The sequence below is a fragment of the Tamandua tetradactyla genome, chromosome 3, assembly GCF_023851605.1.
Source record: "Tamandua tetradactyla isolate mTamTet1 chromosome 3, mTamTet1.pri, whole genome shotgun sequence".
In the NCBI taxonomy this organism is placed as follows: Eukaryota; Metazoa; Chordata; class Mammalia; order Pilosa; family Myrmecophagidae; genus Tamandua; species Tamandua tetradactyla.
Genome location: NC_135329.1, coordinates 173,560,515 through 173,583,352, shown reverse-complemented (window position 1 = coordinate 173,583,352; position 22,838 = coordinate 173,560,515). Strand labels below are relative to the sequence as shown.

Sequence of the window (22,838 nt, the reverse complement as noted above, 5' to 3'; positions counted from 1 at the left end):
TTTAAAAACATAAAATCCATTTGTTTGATAAAATGATATTGTAGTACACTTCAAGAAAAGGTCTGTGCTTAACTTCTGCTGGAGTTAGAGATTGATAACATTTTACCAATCTTATTATTTTTACTATTATTTATTTTTATTATTTTGTTCTTAGATTATCTATTGGTTTATTAAAAATATATACTATTTAAACTAAGATCACAATTAAGTTACTTATTTTGGGGAAACATCACATCAAGAAACCTGGGAACTGAATTCATGCAATGCCAGGACGTTTGATCATCAGTGCGTGCATGATATCATTTGAGATGCAGGTGTAGCAGAGTATTGCTATTGACATGGCTAGTTTTCCATTATGACCTTATCTTAAATATATTCTGAGTGTCATCATTTCCTTCTTTGCTAATCTTTTGAAAGAAAAATTTGGCCCTGCTTTTCATGTCTCTGAAGACCTTTATGACAAATGGGACCCAATGAGAATCATAAGATAAAGTTGACAAGATGTTTTCTAATCTGGTCATTAATATTCAGGTGATCCCATGATACATTCTAAGCATTTTTACCTCTGGAAACAAAGTGAGATGGTCTGGCTTATCCACCAGAGGAGGGTTGAGATAGATAATGTTGCTGCTCTGCTAGACACCCTCAGTTCCCTTTTAACTTTTGATGCTATTTCCTCTTCTGTCCATCCTCATCCCCCATCCCTCCATGCTTTACTTCTAAGAGCCTGTATCTGCTGTTCAGCTCTTTATTTACTGGGTTCTACTAAGGCTACTGAAGCCTGCTTTGCTCACACTGGCAGAGAGCTGGAGTGCTTGACTTATGTTTAATGGGTGCAGGAGGATGAAAGTCCAATTCTCTTGCCTCCCATAGTACCCTTGGGGAATAACTTCCACTCCAGTCTCTGCACAGCTGAGGCCGGGACTTGGCTTGGCTTTCTCCCATTCTCTATCCTGCTTCTCCCATTCCTTTACCAGTTTTCCTTGTAAGCAGTTTCTTACTAAATCACTTGCATAGGAATCTATCTTAGGATCTGTTTTTCATTTCAGAATATATATCAGTGCCATTGCTATCCTAATGGAATTTGGTTATGCCATGGGGTAGTAGTGTGAATAAGGCATATCTTAACTTTTACCCCCTTACCCTTCACAAATCTTAAGCAAGATATTACAAATGTCTTTAATATCAAGATTTTATTATGAACACTTTATAGAATTTTTAATGTACTACTTTTCTTTGAAAATAGTATCATTATTGTTTTAAACCCTGTGCCCCTAAAATTCAGTGGATTCTGCAGTGCTGTTCTAGTTTGCTAGCTGCCGGAATGCAACACACCAGAGATGGATTGGCTTTTAATAAAAGGGGATTTATTTCATTAGTTGTTCAGAGGAAAGGCAGCTAACTTTGATCTGAGGTTCTTGCTTATGTGGGAAGGCACAGGATGGTCTCTGCTGGCCTTCTCTCCAGGTCTCTGGGTTCCAACAGCTTTCCCCAGGGTGATTTCTCTCTGCATCTCCAAAGGCCTGGGCTGAGCTGTGAGTGCTGAGATAAGGTATGCTGAGCTGCTTGGGCTGTGCTACGTTGAGCTCTCTCATTTAAGCACCAGCCAGTTAAGTCAAACATCATTCATTGCAGCAGGCACATCTCCTAGCCGACTGCAGATATAATCAGCAACAGATGAGGTTCACGTACCGTTGGCTCATGTCCACAGCAACAGAACTAGGTGCCTTCACCAGGCTAAGTTAACAACTGAATCTAACTACCACAACTGCAATGCACTGACACTGGTGTTTGCCAGATTTACTTAAAGATATTGAATGTGAAGAGAGAGAAAGAAATGGATTGGAGGAGTATTTTTCCCTTCAGTGCATATTTGTTCTTACTTTTTTAAATCCTAAATTTATTTTAATTTTGACTTGCTTTCAAATAGTAGGCCTATGGACATGGAATATGTTGCTTGACTACTATGTTTGCATCTTTACCTTTTTGACAGCTTGATTATGAATCCTAATCTTAAGCATTATTTTGCCCTTTGCTATTTTATAGACCTAAAAAAAATCAGAAGTTTATGATAGTATGGAAAGGTTTATGACAGTATTGAAAAAGACAGTATCACTGAGGTGGTTGTGGACTGTCCATGGACCTATAATAAGCATAGTTTCATAAAAATGTTCAGTGAATTTTCCTTATTAGATAAACTATTCTCTAATTTATTTAAAAATCCAATGACTTACATATTCCTATATTCACAAATCCCCCATTTTACTAACATTGTTTCTCCTCTGAGACTGTACATCTGAGCAAATCTGTTAAATGAAGTACAGGAAGCTTTGATCCAAGCTAGGCTAAATCCATTGGAATGGATGCCCTACCAAACGTGAGTGGGAACATTAGAATGCCAGAAAAGAGTATAGGTACGATCCTCATATCCCCTTCATACTACTATCCTCTTAACTGGATAGTGGGGCTTAGGAAGCATCTTTATACTTGGAGTCAGCAATAAGAAATTTGCAAAGTTTGAAAAGGAGGCTTTTGCACATTCATTACCTGTGGGACAGTTAATTTCTTTTTCTTCCAAGTAGATCATGCCACAACTTAGAAAGTATAAGGTTCATTTTGTGTTTCACGTAGCTCTGATGAGCCAGTTCTTTAAGTCATATTTTCAGTAAAAGCAAAGATGTATCTTGCAAAATGTGCCGTGTTTCTATTCTAGTAGGCCTCTAATTTCGTATCTTGCTCCTTCAGTTCAATGAGAAAGTCAGATAGTTACACAATTTTCAATTTTGTCTCTCGTCTTATCTCATAGAGGTTTAAAAAATCTTTTGTAACTCATTTATTTGACCTGTCTTTATTTGACTATTTTTTATTCTTTATGAGACTTTGCAAAAATCTGCTGTTTACTGATCATAGCTGTATGATTTGAAAAAACTTAAGGCAAGGAACATAAATACAATTTATGAAGTTACTTGGTAACAGGAAAATATTTTCAGCAGATTGAAAAATTTGATTGAATGATGTATCAGGGAAGTTGGCAGTAAGATCAATGGCTAGAAATGTAAATGTCTTTGTGTGAAATGACATGGATTTTGCTTTTATGCTTTATTGGCTTTTATGCCTTATATGTTTATAGCATACACATACCTCAAATTATTAAGGGTAAAAATGCCAAAGGACTTGCTAAACTTTGTATTTTGAAGTGGCAGTTAGGAAAAGATGTGTGTAGCAACAAAACAAAAATCTTGGCAGTCAGAATATCTGGGAGTCTGAACTTCTGTGCATTGCTAGTCAGTTTCTGGGGAAAGAAACTTCTCTTTTAACTCCTTTGTTTTACTTACACATATTGTTAGCCAAAGATAGGAACAATCTAATTACATCTATATTTTATATTTGTAGAAAACCTTACCTCTAAAATATTCAGAATTCTTTCCCAGCTGCCATCTGGTCTCCATCATCATTATTTCTCAGTATCCAATAGAGATGCAGGTACTCAGCAAGTCATACAGTAACAGAACACAATGTAAATCCAGGTGTCTTGACTCCATGGTCCAGTGAACTAGTTATAAAATGACAAGGAAACCTGTGAGAAAAAGGAAGTTCACCCACTGAAAGATGGACTGTAAATATGAAATGTCGCAGATCAGGCATGAACATTTTATTGGGTTTTGAAGTAAATAATATACCCTCTTTTGATTTCAGGACATTAAATTAATAAAGTAGGAAAAGATGGCTCTGCTTGATTCATAAAATAAGCAGTCTTTCATTTCAGAATCACTGGCTTGGATTCATAGATTTAAAGATTATAATGATATTAATATCTCCTGGGATAATTGTGTCTAAAAGTATTACCAACTCTTGGCTTGAAAGTAGCTCTCTAAGAAGTGGTCCCCCTTTAGTCCCTCCTGCACATAAAAAGTGTTAATTAGCTCCTTTTAAGCAACTTCAGCCAAAAAAATCTGGATTGATTAGGACAAAGAGCTAGTCCAAACACTCTGGCGGGAAAGATGGCATTGTTTGTGCTCTAGGTAAAAGAAAGTTGCCTCAGCAGCTGTCAGATTCACTTATACAGCCACCGTCCCCCCCCAACACATAAATCTACATGAAATAGAAAACTGTGTGTAGAAGAAGATATAAAGATGCTTATTTCCCCCAACTCACACTAGAGAATCAGAGGTAACAAACATGTTAACATACTATTCTATTTATTCCTGTAATCCGTGACCAATGTGAAAAGTCCTTACAAACTAAAGCTACTGAAATTTAGGAAATTCAGATTTCCCCGTTTTACTAAAGGAGACTCCCTTTTTGTAAGCTTTTATAAGTTTTTGTTACCAATCTCTAACAAGCAGTGATCAAGTCATTTAAGACACACATGGGTCTCTATCCCAATAAAGACTATTTCACCTCTAGTGAATATGTCTTAGAAGAGCCCTATAATCTTAGTGTAAAGGCTGTTTTACTAATTCAATTTTTCTCCCCAAATCTTGAGTCATATTTTGTAATCAAAGTAGAATATATTTATAAAAGAAAAGCAAGGAAACCCCAGCCTTAGATCCCAGGATTGCCTATTTAAAGGGATATAATTAAATATGAAAGCATTTACAATGAGTATTTCTTTCATGGTTCTTGATTGAAATGATGACCATTTGGCCTGGGGTTGAGTGCATGTTTGTTCAAATAAAGTGAATTGAGTTTAAAGTCCAGAATTGCTTTGAGAAAAATACGATTGAATCAATTTGAAGTCAATTTGAAATTACAGGATTGTTTAAATTCTATCTATAACTTTGGTGTCTAACATTGCCACTATTTTAGAATAAAATACAAAGATGTTTGCTTTCCCCATCTCACATTAAAGAATCAGAGGGACTAAAGAATTTATTATCAATTTCTCTGACTGCAATACATAGTGTAAAATATTTTTTATGTCATGAACTGGTACACGCACACACATGCATATATAGTTACACACTTACATAAGCATATCTAACAGATGTTCATAAAACATATCTTTAGCTTGCTCATTTTCACTTCTGTCTTTGTGTGTTTCTAAAGCAATGCCTTCGTGAAACAATGCTCATACTGTGTCAGAAGCATTATGACATTTTCTAATCTGTTTAATTCCATTTCATTATGAAAAAGTTAGTTATGATCTGCTAAATTGATTTTATGATACACTAATAATTGTGGCCCATTTTAAACAATGATGCAGATTAAGGTTTATTTTAAGTGACTACAAAGTTACTTAGGGAAGGAAAGTTTCATTTTTCTTTTTAATAGTTGTGGTTTTTCTAAAGTAAAAAATTATTATCTTAGTTTAATGCTCTCCTTGAATATCCACATGATCATTTCACCTTATATAATTTATTAGACTTTTCTTTGTATCCTCCTCTATCCCAACTAGTTTAATTTATCCCACTTCCTAAATGTTATTCTTTATATTTTCTACTTCTTTATGGAAAAACATTTTAGTAAAATGTAAGTGGAGTATACTGAATATTTAAAGTTGAAATTTTAAAATAAGAATTATACTTTGATTTTAGTTCTGTGTTTCTTTATTCATTCATCTAAAGATGTTTATAAAACATCTGAAGACTCTGCTAGGCTTTATAATGATGGCTAGCATTTAATGCTTAGCATGTATCAGGTACTGTTATTAGCTCTTCATTCTGAGGGAAGTAGTATATTTCAATTTTACAGGTGAGGAAACTGTGGCATTATTGAAGTTGATTAATCTTTGTCCAGTTGAAGCCCAATTCTTAACCTCGAAAGTCTGACTTCAGAACTCATCCTCATAACCACTATGTTCTCAATCATTTCTGCTATCAAAGAGAGAAAAAGATGAAAAGTGCAATGACTGAAAAGAGAAAACAGGCTTTCAAACCAGCACTTCCATTGTGTCAAGATTGGTACTGTGATGTGTCCCAAGGGCTATGTGAGAACAGCTGCTTTTGACCCTGGAGGCCATTGAAGTTAATGCAGAAATATTTCAGTCTTAAGGCAGAGCCAACTTTTATGTTGGTAGACTGCTTTACTTCTTATATCTGACTGCATCTGATACATTTGAGATATAAATATTCAATTAATGTAATTTTTTGTTTTGTTTTGTTTTTTGAAAATACTGTTTTTGCCAATGTTTTGACAAAGTTAGCCAAAGCTAGTAAATTTTTTGGGCAGGTTGCCAACAGTTGTTTCACAGAACACGTGGGGAAACTAGAAATACCAGGGCCCAGAACTTTGTGAATGAAATAGTCATGGCACCAGGTACTCGAGGTGTTAGTAGAAAGCATATATGTGTCCGGAGCTTGGAACACCACTGGTGAAATATTTCTAAAGGGAACCTGTTCAGTTCTGTGCATTCACTTTTTAGTACTAATGTGTTTAGAAAATGTTGACTTGGATTGTGCATAGCCTACATTCCAGTCACTAAGATTTTTTAAAGACAAGGGGGAGGGGATGAGGAGGAAAACAAGGTGGACCTGTTTATCTAAGTACACCAATCATTGCATAGATTAGGTAGGTAAAATATAGTAAAGTGGTCAGGAATCTGTTTTTGGCTAGGTTCCTGCATTGAGTATGTAGTCAAATATGGTTTGGGCATGGATATTGCAGTTAAGAGTACTCGGACTATTTTTGTTTCAAGAAAATTCTTTGCATCCACGTGCTTTGTGGTACAAAATCCTGAATCTTTATGTGTCAGATGGCACAAGTGAAGTTCTATTTATTAAACTGAAAATTTGAGGTACATGAAATATTGATTCTGAAGTAGCGCTTGTCCAAAATTTCAGTTTTGGTTATTTTTAAATGTATTTAATAAGTTGAATGAAAAGGTCTTGGACATAATGTGAGTAGGTTTTCAAAGTGTGACCTATTAGGGCCTGCTGCTCAGCGAAGTTATGCCTCCTGCTCCTCAGAAATATGAAAAATCTGTATTCATAGTCTTGTGAGAGTCCTATATTCCGGAGTACTCCCAACTAAACACCAAGTGTAACATGTACATGTGTAGATACAAATCCAGTGTGCCAGTATGTATATGCATATACACATACATTCATAGTCCCTTAGGGCTTTACACAATACATCTTTAAAGTACCAACATTTGTCTGCAAATATTACTTTTGAATATGCGTTTGTATTTGCAGGATACATTAATTCCCTTTAGATGCTCGATTCTGTCCATCCCTATTCTACAAAATTGCCACATGCATAGGCTCTTTCCTAATAAAGAAATAGTGTAATAAAAGAGAGGCTTTATTAAACTAATGCAATAATGTCATTTTCTTTGAGGATTTAACACATCATTTTTAATAATAAAAATCAGGTTGTCATTGTTGTGTCCTGTATACATTTTATTCAAATCAGACTATGTATTGTGGCTTCATTGCTAAGCAATGCTCAGGGGAAGGGGAGGGGTGAATATTTTTAGCATGACACAAATGCATTTCAGCAGTCAAGTTTCTAGTAGGATTTTAGATCATGAATATGGGACCTAGGGAAAGTTGTTCATATTCGTGAGCAGAGGGGAAAGTACCTCAGGGACATTTATAGGGAAATGAGACCAAGGATGAGGAGAAAAATGATTCTGCCACATTGGCTTGCAGATGGTTCAGTGTCAATGATACTCCCTACAGCCACACAACCGTTTTCATGGCTTCCACTAACCCTGCATCAACCACTGAAATTTGAGAGTCTACTTTGTATGATTAGGCTAGGAATTTGGCCTTGCCTTGTAAAAATTCCAGGTTTTGACTGTCATCTTAGTTGGACCTAGACATTACCTTATTGTGTGAAAATAAAAACTAACAGAAAAAGGGGTGGTGAAGTGTGAGGAGTACCTTTGGAGGGAAACTTTTTGTTTGTTTGTTTCTCTGAAAGTAATTTCATGGAAAGTATGTGATAGGCCAGTCATGCTCAAGGGCAAGATGGAGGGTGACCCACATGAGTGCCAAGGTCCCTTCCAGATCTGACCTTCTTTGATTTTAATCTGTAAAATGAGGTACATGTAATATTTTAGCCTTGCTAATATATTATAGAACCGTTCGTTTAAAGCAATATATAATTATGAACCAATATATTTTCTAATAACTGTAAATATGATTTGAATCATATGTCTCTAAGGAGATGTAAATTTATTTTTGAAGAGGACTGTCATTAAATATCTTATATGATTTGTTGATGCATCACAGAATTGGTAATTTAAATACATGATTAAGGGATAGGGCTTATTTTCTCTAAAATACCCAGTCTAAATGTTTCTACAGTAGTGCCAAAAGTATGATTTTACTTTTAGCATAGCAATCATTGGTGTATATAAGATGTCTTTGGGTTATTATGACATTCTGATATCTACCTTTCTTTAAATGAGAATCTGGCACTTTAAAACTATTTGCTTTATGTAATAAATGAGCATATTTTGGATTGAGTTTCTTCAAAGGTATATATTATAGTAAATGTGCAGATATCACAAGTTATCCTTTCTATCTCCTGCTTCAACTGCCACAAACAGAATATAACTTACAAAAATGAAAACAGTCTCCAGCCAGTTTGAATTTTTTTACAAAGAGAATCATTGGGGTTTGGCTGGGCCAGTTTCTTCAGTACACACCTGGTGTATATCACTTTAAAAAATAAATTATGCCTCATTAAATTACAATTAAATGGAATCATGATCATTTGTTTTTCTGGAAGGAAGATGTTTTGCATATTGAAAGCCTAATTTGTTGCAGGTGACAAAAAGGCTGAGCAGATTATCTAATATCACTTCATTTGGGGGGTAATGTTGCTGGTTAGTTTGTGTATACTCCAGTAGTTCAGAATTATATTAATGTATACTTTATTATTTTTACTTCAAAATGTTTTCTACTACTTTATCATTTTTTGTATTGTTCACTGAGGAAAAAAAATTTGTTTTCAGTTGTCAAAGAAGCAGAATCTTCTGGTTGTATTCTGGGCTAGTCATATTCGTTTATTTTCTCCAAATGTTCTAATACTGCCCAATCCCTTACTTCTGCTGGTCTCACTGTTATTTCTATATCCAAGCACTATCTCTCTTTCAAGTCCCAGCCAAGTCAAATACCAGTTTTCTAAAAAGTTTTTCCTGAGTGGGAGTATTCTCCCTCTCTTTTGAACAGAGATGGTGGAGATTCCATCTCACATTTGTGACGTTTGTCATCTTTTACACGGTACTACTATGGTTATTGCCATATAGCCTTCTTCCTCTTATTGGATAGTAAACTCCTTCAGAGCTGAATCTGGCTATTATTCATATTTTCATCTTTTCTGAGCTTTGTACCAAGTCGTAAGTAAGAAATGAATTAATAGGCCAATCTTTCATTCATTTGGTAATACAATATTGAATTGGGGGATTCCCTAGACCATCACTGGATGATATAGCCCAATCCTACTTTGCTCCAAAGGTCCAAGAGCCATAGAGAATGAATATTTATTAAAATCTAGTCAAGGGTGCATGGGTGGTTTAGTGGTAGAATGAACCTTGCCTTACATGCAGGAGACCTGGGTTCCATACCCAGACCATGCCCTGCCCCCCACCCCCCAAAAAAAATCTAGTCAGCAGTGACTTTCACTATTGCTGTCAGCCCTGGAGTGGCCTGAGGGGGGCTTTGAGGGGCTTTAAGGGGCTTAGGCACCAAGTTTCTAAAACCTTGCCCAGGTATTGTTCCTTTATTGTTCTCTTAAAGAATGGTGGGACTGACTTATCCAAGGTAGAGCTTCTCACCTCTCCCTGGCAAGGCCTCAGAAACTTGGATGTAAATTTTATAGAGCCTACCGTGGTAAAGTTTCCCAAACATTTCTGAGTATCAGCAAGTATCTCTCACTTCAAGGATATGGAAGTCATGATAATGTAACTATGAAAACTCATTGGTAGAAACTGCAGGTTTGTATCTTATGTAAAGATTATTCAAAGATATTAGAAATAATAACCACCTCAATTTTCAGTCTTTAAGTTAGCCAAAATTCTTTTTTTTTTTCCTGTGAAGATAGTCTAAATTTAGCAGCCAAGCTAGATGGCATGGCATTAAGTTATGTCTAGTTTTGCACTTTGAATTATTTTGCTTTTATTGAACATTCTGCCAGACTCATGTACTCTTCTACGATGTTGAAAATTATATGACTCTTAAAAAGTTCCCCATTAATAGGCTGAGGTTCTCTTTGCTTGACTCCTTTGTTCTTTTTTCGGCTTTATATGACTCTTAGAAAGTCCCCCATTAATAGGCTGAGGTTCTCTTTGCTTGACTCCTTTGTTCTTTTTTCGGAGTCTTATAACTCAAGAGCTATTGTGTAGGGTGTCTTTTTTCCCTCTGCAGATGCTTGTTCTACTTATTCTCGGTCAACATATTTCCTGGGCTTACATAACTTCGGCTGACACCGAGGGGGGAATTGTTATAATCTCTCCCTTGAGAAGGCTCTGTTGCCTACAATGAGGAAAATACTTAATGACCACTTTACTCAATACTTGCAATATGTTTTAATATGATTACCGATATGAAAGTTTAATAAGCAACATCCTGGTTAATTTATTAATTTTCCTCAATTTACACATTCTCAATATTCATGACTTTTCTATTCAGAAAAGTACATCGTTTTTATGGCACCCAGGTGCCATGCCACATTTTCTGTATCTTAGGCTGCATAATGGGAATGTCCAAATGACACCTCCTGCCTGGTTGGTTGATAATTAAAATGCCAGCCAACACAGTGACAAGGGGTTAGAAATATTTATGTGAGATAAATTATTAATTTATGTTCTATTTAAGACAGTTTCAGTATGATAAACATTTACTTATCTTGATAATTAGATGGGGTGATTTGTAGTGTATCTAAGTTATGCTGTAGATTTTCTTCTGATTTTTCCCCTCTGATGATTTTTTAACTAACTAAATAAACTCATTTTACATTTATGAGCCCGAGGAATTTGGACTGAATTTTTTTAAATCCCAATTTTAATAGTTAAAAGCGCCTTTAAAAAATTTTTCAATGAAATAAAACTTTCCTGTGCTTAGCTGTTAGCCACTTGTTATTGAAAATGTCTGATGTAAAAAGAATCCACTTTGGGACCACAAGCTGTACAGATGAGAGTTTAAGTAAATAATTTAGAACAATGTATTAGTTCTCTGGGGCAATAAGTGGAGATGGTGCTGGCTACCTTGTTGGTTTGAGACTTTATCTTCAATTTGGCGAATGAACGAGAGGCACAACAGTATATTCCCCTAGCCCTTAAAAGAGAAATATCGTGTTTCATATACTTTAAAAATAATACAGACAGGGAGTCATTTTCAAGGATACTTTATCTTCATTTTTCCTAAGAGATGGATTAATTTCCTTATAAATTTATCCCTTATGCAAAATACACAGGAGAAGGAACTATACATTTCAAAGTGAAGGAAAAAAAAGAAAAAGTAAACCAAACCAAACAAGACACAAAGGAAACAGTCCATGTGTCTGAGTAACTTTTATTGATTAAGAATGGACACACTTAGGGCAGTACGACAGTGGCTCAATGGCAGAATTCTTGCCTGCCATGCTGGAGACCTGGGTTCAATTCCTGGAGCCTGCCCATGCCAAAAAAAAAAGAATGAACAGACTTACAATTTTGAATCATGGCCCCTTAAAACAATACCTTTGTTATTTCATTATTGTATTATGTAAGATCTTTGTTGTAGTGTATTCCATAACTAAAGAAAGAGTGCTTTTATAAAGTTATCATTGAGTGTTATTTAACTATTGTAAAGAATGTATTCATATAGGCCCTAAAACTCCTTCATATTTTAATAGTCTGAGATCTATTAAAATACTAAAATTACAAAAAGAGAGGGAGAGAAAGAGGAGGAGAGAGGAAAGGAGGAAGGATGGGAGGAAGGGAGGAAGAGAGAAAGGCAGCCCAACTCGTTCTGTTTGGGCAGCGTTCATCATTAAAGAATACTTCAAAACTGTCAATCTGAGTGTCTTATTGCTGTTGGGAATTGGTAGCGACTTTAAATCCATTTCCCTATCGCATCTCCAACATATTAATTTTATCCTCAGAACAAAACAACCCATTATGAATATTTCAGGTGCTTAGTAAAGGTAGGATAGAAGTAGGGTAACTTAAGACAGAACTGAATTTTAATTCCAGAAAGAGTCAATACTAGATGGTGTAACATTTTCTAGAACACAGGTGTCTCACTTGTTGCTTCTAAAAGCATGACAAGGAATCTGAATATTATTAGAATCATTTTACCAGCAGGATATTTATACATACATATCCTCCCTTACCTTTTCCTTGTGCATGCATGCACACAAACACTCGTTAACATTTATTCTAGATTCATTTTATGGCATATTCTTGTATTATTATCCTGCATTTCTATATGAAATATAAACACAGTTATCTATCCCTAGCAATATCTATATATATGTTTCTAGGAAGTATTAGGACATATCTAATCAAAGTAATATGACCCCAAAGTTGCAAAACTATCAGATGCTATGTATGTTTTGAGTAGTGATTACCTCCTTGGAGTGTGCGAACTGTGATAGATACTCCTATAAGTGACATTTGTTTATTCTATTACAATGTATCACTTTATTTTTTAAAGATTGCCTAATTTACCCTGCAGCTTTCTAGTCTATCAAAGATGACATATCCATTTGCATCCAATAGCTTCCTATATTTGAACCATTTATAAGAAATCTGATAGCATCTCCTTTGTATTCATTTTCACATCTGTGAAAACTTCTTTGGCATTTGTACCACTTTACTACTATTCATAGAAGTCACCTTTCACGAGTTAGGGTTACCCATCTGTTTTAAGATACAGGGTTAACATCTTAGCTCTTCTTAGGGGATAATCTTAATGCCCTGACCTTTTGATGGCATGAAGCTAGGAATGTAAAATGATGCTTCTGGGTGATAACCCAACAAATCTGTAGAATGGAAACGTATCTACCCAAAGTACTACAATGCTCCAACTCAGATCTTCAGCACTTTTCTTGAGCCCATATTACTTTTCTCTATACTTGACAAACATTCTCCTTGTCTTTGTGAATTCTTTGTCGTTGGAGCACATGAACACACTAATTTCCTAATTAAAGCTTTCTATTTGGATGAACCACACATTCAGAAAATATCTGCACCTACCCTGGCATTCTTTATGGTGTGCTCTGGCCCTCACTGCATGTGACTACATTTTCTCTGTGGGATTAGGGCTTCCTCCACAAAGACATCTCTTTTTGGGTGGCCCTCGAGTACATATGCAAGGATGCCTATGGTGTTTATGTGATTGGAGAAGTTATCAGACGGTCAACATGAGTTCTAGCCATTTGCTTTTCGTCTCTTCCCCCACCCCTATAGGCAACATCTACATTGAAAACAGTGGCTGGTCATGAAGAAATTCAGCCAAACTCTCTCTTTTTTTTAATCGATGTAAATCTCCCATGCTGTTTAAATGTCGGAACTAAATTTACCAAACTTGGCAGATTTGTAAAGCTGAGCAGGACTGCCAAGTTTTCCCAGTTTCAAGCAGAGAGAGTTCTAACAGTTCCTGAAATACTTGTAGGAGGCACCTGGTGGTAATTGCGGTTTCACAATTCTTCCCAAGCGCCTACCTTGCTAGCTGGCATTTCTATACACCGATGATTATTACAGTGACGATAATGTGTCAGAATAGAATGATCCCAAAATAAGACACAGCCCCCGGAAGGCAAGCACATTCCCAGAAAATCTCCTTGTTGGAAAACCCTAAGGAATCAGACTGAGGTTCTTGACATCACAGTCCAGCTGGTTACAACAAACAAATAAAGGGGAGGGAGGAGTTGAAATAGCATATCATATACATATACAAGTGGATATGATTTGCCCCCCCCCTTTTTTCCCCATTCAACCAGGGATTGTTATCTGAAATTCTGCGTAAGGAAGAAGACCCGCGGACAGCCTCTCAGTCTCTTTTAGTAAACCTGAGGGCCATGCAGAATTTTCTCAATCTGCCAGAAGTGGAGCGGGATCGCATCTACCAGGACGAAAGGGAACGGAGCATGAACCCCAACGTAAGCATGGTCTCCTCGGCCTCTAGCAGTCCCAGCTCCTCCAGAACCCCTCAGGTGAGATATTCACTCCACTGACTTTTCACATCTTGCTCTCATTGATACTATGTTTTCTCTCTAAAATTAAGTAAAAAATTTCAAAGATTTCTAAATCCATTAAATCTGTTGGTCCAAAGATATTAACCTCTGACCAGATAATGGCGACTTTTCTGTACTTTAACATATGTCATTATTGTCCCTTTAGGAAAGTCCAGTTTTTCCAAGCAAAAGAGGGTGTGGGACTGTCTGTATACAGCTGCTTAATTATATGCTTAGTAATGGAAGGGGGGCGTGTTGGGGTTGGGGAATTTGCATTGAAACTGAGTTTGCATAGCAAGCAGAATGTTTTTCCTTCAATTGTATGTTTATCTTTTGGTTGGGGGAGGGAAGGCAGTTGAAGATAGGGTAAGGAGAGTATTCCAAGCTCTGCTTTATACAATCTGTAAAAATAAAGTGCTAGAAAAACCTGTGTAATGAAAATGTGCATATGCATTGGCTAGGTCAGAATGACTGGTTTAACACTGAGAGATCCCTTAGTGATAGTGATAGTGAAAGGGTAGGCCTTAATTATTTTCCTTGTTAAGGTAACCTTCCCATAGGATTCGGTGACTCAACTTTACATACTGCTTCTTTATCATATGTCAAATTCCCACACTTTAAAAGAATTCTTTTTCAGGCCTTCCTGAAAATGCATGGGTCAAGCAAGTTTATGGTGCTTCAAGGATCCTAACTGAAGGATCAAAGTCTAAAGGCAGTTAGGAGTTTCTTCCAGTTCAGATCCAAGCACACTCATTGTTAGCCTGCCTGTTTCCCTGAAACTTTTGCTACTCAGTGGGTTTATGATAAAACCATCCTATTCACTGTGGCTAGGATGGTTGCAAGTTCTGTTTAAGTGATAGTTCTCAAAACAAATATTTAACAGACACATATTTATAGAAATTTGCAAACTGGATACTTCAGTATCAAAGATTTTTTGCTTAGATATTACAATTTTGGCTTTATGAATTTGTTTTCTGATAAGTTCCAAGGAACTGATTAAGCATAGAAGCAGAATTTTGTTTTGGTAGCAATATTTGAGCTTATTTCAAGTACATCCATTTTTGCCCCCAAACTTCTCTTTTTTTATTTTTGCATTCTGCAATGGATTTTTAATTGTAGATCAATCTCTATTATGTACTGCCAAAATTATGAGACTTACACTTTAATCTTTAGTGAATTATTAGTTCTAGTTACTATTAAACCAAAAATAAGTCACTTGACTTGCTCATTTGGATAAGTGAAAACAAGTCTTGTTAAATTTTTTTTTTTAATTTTGGAGCACACATACTGAGTTAGTGAATTGGGTGAGTTGTTAATGTGCACTAATATTTACTCCTACTACAGTCACCAGTGTTTTTTTCCGCATTTGAAGCTGATTAAATCATAGGAGAACCCAGCCCTGCTTCATAGCCACTTCACTGGCCCTTCTGAAAAAATGATTTTACTTGTAGAGAAAATAGTACAGTATTTTGTTTTAGCTCCTTTGTAATATTTTTTCTAACAAGATTATATCTTGGGCAACTTTTCAAAGACCTGAGGCCTTTCAGAGCCAGACCAACTTACAAAGGTACACATTTAGGGTCAATATTTTGCTTTTCATGAACAGTAGAAAATCCCATCTAGAAGATTCCTAGATGGGATTTAGGGACAAGTATAATGCAAAAATTGATAATTTAATTTCGTAAATAGTTTTGAGATTTCTGAAAATAAATATAAAATACTTTAATTTTTCTTTGAGAACATAACCATAACTCCCCCATGTATACATTGTTCTTTTTCTGAAACTTTGCTCTTTTTCTTTTTGTTAAAGATTAAGGAAGGGGAAGGTATTAAAGTCTTTAAAAGAAAATTTTCATTATTATGTACTTACTCAAAATTATTTACAGATATATCTAAATAATAAAAATCCTAATTCCTTAAAGTTTTCATTGTGAGAGCAAATGTAAGAGAGATACCCACTGGCTCATCCTTTTAGTTGGAGTCAGTGATCTAGACAACACAGGCAGCATTACGTAGATTCAGGGAGATTATTTTCCATGTCCCATGCAAACTTTATTGATGGTTTAAACCATTGATATTGAAGAAATTTCTAATTCAAAATTGAAGCCCCACAGTCTCTTCATGTAATCCTTCAATTGGCCAGTATTCCCTGATGTATTTAATAGTAATAAAACAGCAATACAAGGATAAGACCAATCATTTATGATCATTTGCTGTGTGTATCAAGTCAACTCTTATGAGCATTTTGCATGAATATAATCCTCACCATTTTGTGTTGTTCTTCTCATTTTATAGAATAGAAACTGAGGCTTAAGTGGGTTAAATAATTTGTGTAAGGTAACATGGCTGAGTGGCAGAGCTCGGATTTGAACCTTGCTAATTCCAATCCCATTTATATGTATTGTAGTGCCTTGAGAAATTTCTTTTTAGCCCCCAGGATCCTAGGGAAGGTCTGACCAGTGAAGTATGATAAAACAGTCATTGGAGCTAGAAAGAAACCTGAGTTGAGAAAGGCAGAAATGTTATGCTTAAATATGCATTTAATAGGAAAATCACTGGGGGGTAGAAATTTTGAGAAGAAATTTTCAGGAGTTTCCTGAAAGAATTACAGAGAATTGGATTTTTTGTGGAAAGGCCCCAAACTAGAGGGGGAAATGGTGGCCATATAAACTGGAGTTTTTAAAGGCTGTGTAGCATGATGGTGGTTTTGAGCCTATGCTTTGGAGCCTGAAAGACTTGATTGAGTTCAGATCGTGGTTCCTTCTTTTGCTTCTGCATGTTCTTCCAGCAAGTTAAATATCTTCTTTTGTTTTCTCTTTCTTCACCTATAATGTAAAAATAACAATGCCTACCTCATAGCTCATAAATGAGATAACTAAAGCAAAACACTTTTCTGGCATGCCTGGCACATACAAAGTACTCCATAAATGATAACTACATTTGGTAACTGGTAAATAGTATGAGGAAAGGAGGTAGAAGGAAAATGGCAGAAGCCACTGAGACTTCTTAGGAATCACAGCCTTCATGGAAATTTGAGATGTTAAGTCCAGCTTCAAAATACCATTGAGAATGATTCCCCAGTGCCCAACACTATATGCTCTGTCTTTCTTCAGACTCATGTACTGTGCAATGGAGAACCACTCAGGGCATCAACAGAGGGAAAGCTATGATACCTCCTCTTTTTCAGGGTTTTGGGGACAACTCTCTTGGTTTGGAATTCTAGGGTGAGTAGAGGCACAAAGAATAGGCTCCGTTTAGACTAAATCAGTTGGCAATGCTCTTGAGCCCAAGGATGAGTGTGGACGTTTCCCAGAGTCCTGTTGACAGATGGCTGGGCTGAAAACCTCAGCACTGACAAGAGACCTCCCCATTAAGGTAGACTGCTTCAGCCTTCTGAGACTGCTTCAGCCCTCATTAGACACCAGGAAAGTATTTTAGGGCCCGGATCAAGCAAATGTTCTAACAGTCCTTTGGATTAAGTAGATTCATACATTTTAGGGTTATCCTAGCTCTAGGAAGTGCAGGCACTTTCTGTATTGTCCTTCATTTGTCTCTGAAGCTGATAGGAAATCATTCAATTAAAACGAGCATGGCAGAATACATAAAGCTGCAGTATGAGTTTAAGAAAATGAAAACGGCACATCAAAGACATTCTGAAGCCTAGTTTTATGAAATGAAATTTTGTTTCATTTCCACTGATTTCCTAGGTGAAATTACGTGACTATCTGGGTAGCATAATGATGATAATGATGGGAAACCATACATACTCGAATGACATACGTAAAGCTTTAATAAAGAATGAGAGAGACTCAGGGGAGTGCATTAAATTGAGTAATAATTTATTATTTAGAGATCTCTACCCATTTACTCATTTTTTTTTTCTGGGAGAATTGGCTCTTGCTCCAAGGCGTACCATTTTTAGAAAGAAAAAAGTAACTGTGTGTGTGTTATATGCATTTGTTTTGCAGTTAGATGATTGCTTGTCGTTCAGCGCCCAAGGTAGCCATCCTACCTGTGAACCATCCAGGATATCGAGAGGGAAAGAATAGGTTTGACAGGATGCTGCATGTCCTATAGGAATGCACTGCAATTATTTCCAATCACAATTAACCTGATTAGAATAATGGACAGGAAGTGTCCCTCTGTAGCTAATGCAGTTTGGCATCAGCTGACTTAAATCCTTTGATAATTTCTGCACAGATGGCTGGGCTGAATGCAGCACTTTTTAAATTATTATTTTCATGGTCTCTTGGTAGGCCAAAACCTCGACACCAACAACAGACCTCCCCGTTAAGGTGGACGGCGCCAACGTCAACATCACAGCTGCCATTTATGACGAGATTCAACAAGAGATGAAAAGGGCCAAGGTGTCTCAAGCCCTGTTTGCCAAAGTGGCTGCAAATAAAAGTCAGGTGAGTGGTTTTTAAAAGAGCACAAGCCAAGGGCTGGAATTAAACCTTTCTCCTCCTCCCATGAGTAAAAATACATCTGTTCCTATAATAATAATAACAATAATAAATCCCCAGGGAACCTGTCACGCTCTGCCTTTTGCACTACAGTTTGCTTTTACTCTCAATGGAGTTCAAACTAGAAACTAAGCCAAAACCTGTCTTTCTTCTTTTGAAGAATATTTTCAAAAAGAATCTGCCTTGAATGATTTATCTCCTAATTCTAAACCCTGCTATTTTTACTTTTTTTTTTTTTTTTTTTTGGTGAGGGTGGTGGTGTGTGGTGGTGGTGGTGGTGGTGAGATGAGCAAAACTTTGAGTTAAATGTTTTTAATCACCTTTCTGAGACCTAGCTTTAGCCAGGTATCATCACCTCTCTTATTCCCATCAGGGGAATGACTTACTTTGTCATAATAACCATGTTTCCCAATCCCCAAGGACATGTTGGGCTGTCAGGTGTTTCATTTATGTGTAGAATGCAGTTGTTTTTTCCAGGAGAAAACACATGCTGGGGGAGTCCAGGGTAAGTGCTAAAATATTGAACAGAAAAAAATAGAAGCTTATCCAGTAAAATTTTTCAGAGTGTGGAGATTGTGGGAATGTAATGCTCTAGGGAAAAGGGCAGACAGCTGCTTAGGTTTTTTATTTCTGAAAGTAGCAGCAGTTGATAGGATTTATTATCTGTTTCAACTTGTTTAAAGGGCCGACTACTGCCCAATCCCAGAATTGGTTAGATTGAGGTATGTACTTGTTTATCCCTAGGATGAACAATTACCTGATGCAGGATAGAGGAAACAAAGTGAGTTTAAGTATAATTATTAGAGTTCTTTGATTCTGAGTTTGATTTCCTCTGTGGCCTTGCATGACACAAATGTTTTCATTCCTATGTATGTAAATAGAAAAATGGTCCATCATCTCCCTAACACATTTTCTGTTGTGTGCTGTAAAGAAATGAAGTTACTGAATATTGTACTTCTATTTGGCAAGAAGGTAATCCAGTTTTCAATAAAAAATGTTTTAAAAATAATAATTAAAGGTTATATTTAGATTAATGATATGATTCAGGAATTAGCTATATGTACCTGCAGTTTTGCAGTAACATGACTTAAGTTATTTTTCAGGTGTTGACAAAAGAAGAGGAGTAAACTGTCAAGGACTTTGAAGAGGATTGAAGTGTTTGTTTCCTTTTCAATTTCAGTGTAGTTTTCTCCAGATTATGCTTACTCTCTGTCATCAGTAAAATCAGTGAAATACAGTTTGCTAAGACATGATGTCCAACCATACTATAAAATACATGAAAAGAAAATACCATAGAGCCTTCTTAAACTGTTAAATGCATAAAATCCCATGTACCACATGGCAAAATATAATGAGAGTTGGAGCTGTTAAATGAATAAAGCTGTTAAATGCATAATGCCACTTGGCATAACTACTGTGCATTTAATGGTTTTCCACTGTGTAATAAAGGACATATGTGGTAAATGTGCAGTAAGTATAAAAGCTGCACAATTGATTTTGCAAACCTGCTCCTTAGTTGTGACTCGACGTAAATATCAAAGTTTCACTTGGTCCTTGATTTTTAAGATGCTTTCAAGAAAAAGTGAAGATCACAGTCTTGATTCAAAATGCTTATAATCTTCCTCCTGACTTGGCACCGTGGCTCCTGGAAATAGTGAAGCCAGCCTCTCAAAATAATTCAGGTGGCTGATTGAAAGCTGTTTGCCAATTGGCAAAAGCTTAGCTCTCCAAATTTTTGATGCCTCCTGAGAAAATCAGTAGTACTGATTTTATAGTATCTGTTCTGGGATTAATGTGCTCAAGAGTGAGGTTGAGCCTAAGTGGGGATAAAGATACTTTGAAGCTTTTCTTTTCTTGTTGGGATTATGGTTTCGTTCTCATATGAATAGGGATCCTTACTGTAAATAACTGACTGAATTGGCAAATCGAATGTTATGTTTTTCTAAAATGTCACTGCCTAACAATTTAGTGTAAGATATTCACTACATAAGTGCCAGAAATGGCTTGATAAAATGCATATTTAGTAAAATCAATTGCATGATTTGGTAACTTGCACATATAATTGGAGCATATCCACAAGGTATACATATATATATATGTGTGTGTGTGTGTCTAGTAGTGGGACTTTGGCTAAGGTACTTAACCTCTCCAAGCTGCATTGGCCATGGCCATTCTTACTTCACAAGTACCTGAGGGCTGAGAACAAAGGTTTGCTCCTCCTTCCCTGCATTCCCTTCCCTCTGTCTATCTTTCTCTTTGGAGGAATTGAAAGTTTTTGGAGTGACTAAGGAGGCAAATGAATAACAAGAATTCTATAAGGTGTAATTAGGAGAAACTCAACTAGGGACTGTGTGAACTGGAGGGGGCTTTGAGCCCCAAAGGCCTAGTTATGATAGACATTGTGACCCTTCCCCTTCCATTTGAAATTTCTTCTAAAATAAAAATAAATCCAATAAGCCTGATTTACTTCTTGTTGTAAATTACTGTAATCAGCTATTAAGAATAATACCTAACACTGTACTGTATATTAGGCAACTTTGAATTTGGAAGTAGGAAAAAGATAAGAAAAATTTAGAGAGAATGAGAGTGGTGAGGCATGGTTGCCAGTGTGTGTTGAGGGCGCTAAGTGTTTTGGATGCAGGCACAAAGGGAAGAGAGGCCCAGAAAAGGAGCTGAAGGGGTGACAAATTTCACTTTTCTAGTTTTTTCTATAGTCCTGATGCTGAAAATATATTACTAGAAAGTGCATGGGTGTATGTGTTTCCCTAGTTCATGGGTTATGCCTGGATGTATTTGTGTGATCGAAGATCACCTGCTCCAGCTCAGTTCCAGCTCCTTTGTCATGGCCGGGTCAGTACATTCATCCAATTCAGTTAAATGTCTCTTATGTGATCCTTGCCCCCTTTCCATGGGAAGGTAATCAAAAAAGAAAAAGCAGAAGGGAAAAATAAGGCGAGGAAAAGATAAGCTTATGTACTTTTTACGTTTTAGTTTTCCTTCATTTTCAATTTGGGATCAATTTAATTCCTTAGCATGGTGTGTGTGTGAGAGAGAGAGAGAGAAAGAGAGAGAGAGAGAGAGAATTCTGAGGATTATCTTTTGCTTTCTGCAGAATGTTAGATCACTGGACTTCATGGGATAAGATAACACCTTGGTCAGTGACAGTTCTCCTTTAAATAGGAATGAGGGGGTGCAGTGCAATGGAGACGCCGGTTTGATTCCCAGAATCAAAAAACAAAACAAAACAGAATGAGGGGTCCTTAGAGAGGACCCAGGATGGAAAGGCAGAGAGGACATTTTCTGTGACTTCAGTATGGCTCTTATATACAAAGAGCCACCAAGAGTGAACAATCCAGTGTGCACACTGACTGGCCACAGGAACTCCTTGTCCCTCTACAGATTGTTGTAATCTCCCTATCCTCTTACTCAGATTCTGTAGAACCACTTTCCTCCTTCCTCCCCAGTTTCTGCCTATAGCCTATGATCTGGGAAATGGAAATCCAGAGAGGAAAAAAGCCAGTAGTAAGCTGTGGGCCCTCCCATTGCATTCCTCCAGGGCTGGCCATGTATTCTGTGACAGCATTTTCAGCCACATTTCTTGCCCTGGATATTAAGTGCTTCTTTTCCCAGACTCTATCCCATTGTTTTTCTCATATCCTGCCCTCTCCTCTCTTTTATAGTACCTTGGCTCATAGGATACTGTGGGCAGTCTGAATTTGGCTTTCCTTTGAAGGAAGAATGACTTTATTGTTTATACACCTAGACCCAACTCTACTTATTTGCTGTCTTTTCCTCTTAGATTTGGGTGGAAATAGAGAAGAGAGAGGAATGGGGAGGGACTTATTTTATTCCCTATTTTGTCACCATTAAAACAAAAAATAAAAACAAACTAAGGAACAGAACCTTCAGAAGGGCAGTGGACTTGCTTTCTGAATTAGAAAGGTAGAGAGAAGCTGAGACATTGCATTCTTTTTCTACTTGAATCAGGAGAAAGAGATTGCTTGATTGAACCCCAGATGATGGGACTTGAAAGAGCAGCAGTTGTGCTAACTCCAGGGGCTTCTGCGATTAAAAAAAAAAAAGAGTATCTTGGAACAAACAGAGACCCAGAAGGGTCTCTAGTGAGGTGAGATTGGTACTCTACCAAGGCTTAAAGACCCTCACAATCCTGGAGTTCCTTTACCCGCCATGAACCCCTTTCCAGACCTGCCATCCTCCTTGTCCCAAGCTGTAGGAGCTACCACCAGGGTAAATGTTGGG

At 36.7% G+C, this 22,838-nt stretch overlaps 1 protein-coding gene across 7 annotated transcripts in view; it reads left to right on the top strand.

Moving 5' to 3' along the window:
• Positions 1–22,838, top strand: part of SATB2 (SATB homeobox 2) — a 276,598-nt gene that overhangs the window by 199,454 nt on the left and 54,306 nt on the right. For all 7 annotated transcript variants that reach the window (XM_077154588.1, XM_077154587.1, XM_077154583.1 and 4 more), the window contains 2 exons: positions 13,879–14,091; positions 18,369–18,524. In XM_077154588.1, coding sequence (XP_077010703.1) covers positions 13,879–14,091; positions 18,369–18,524 — 369 coding nt within the window. The remainder of the gene's footprint in view (positions 1–13,878; positions 14,092–18,368; positions 18,525–22,838) is intronic.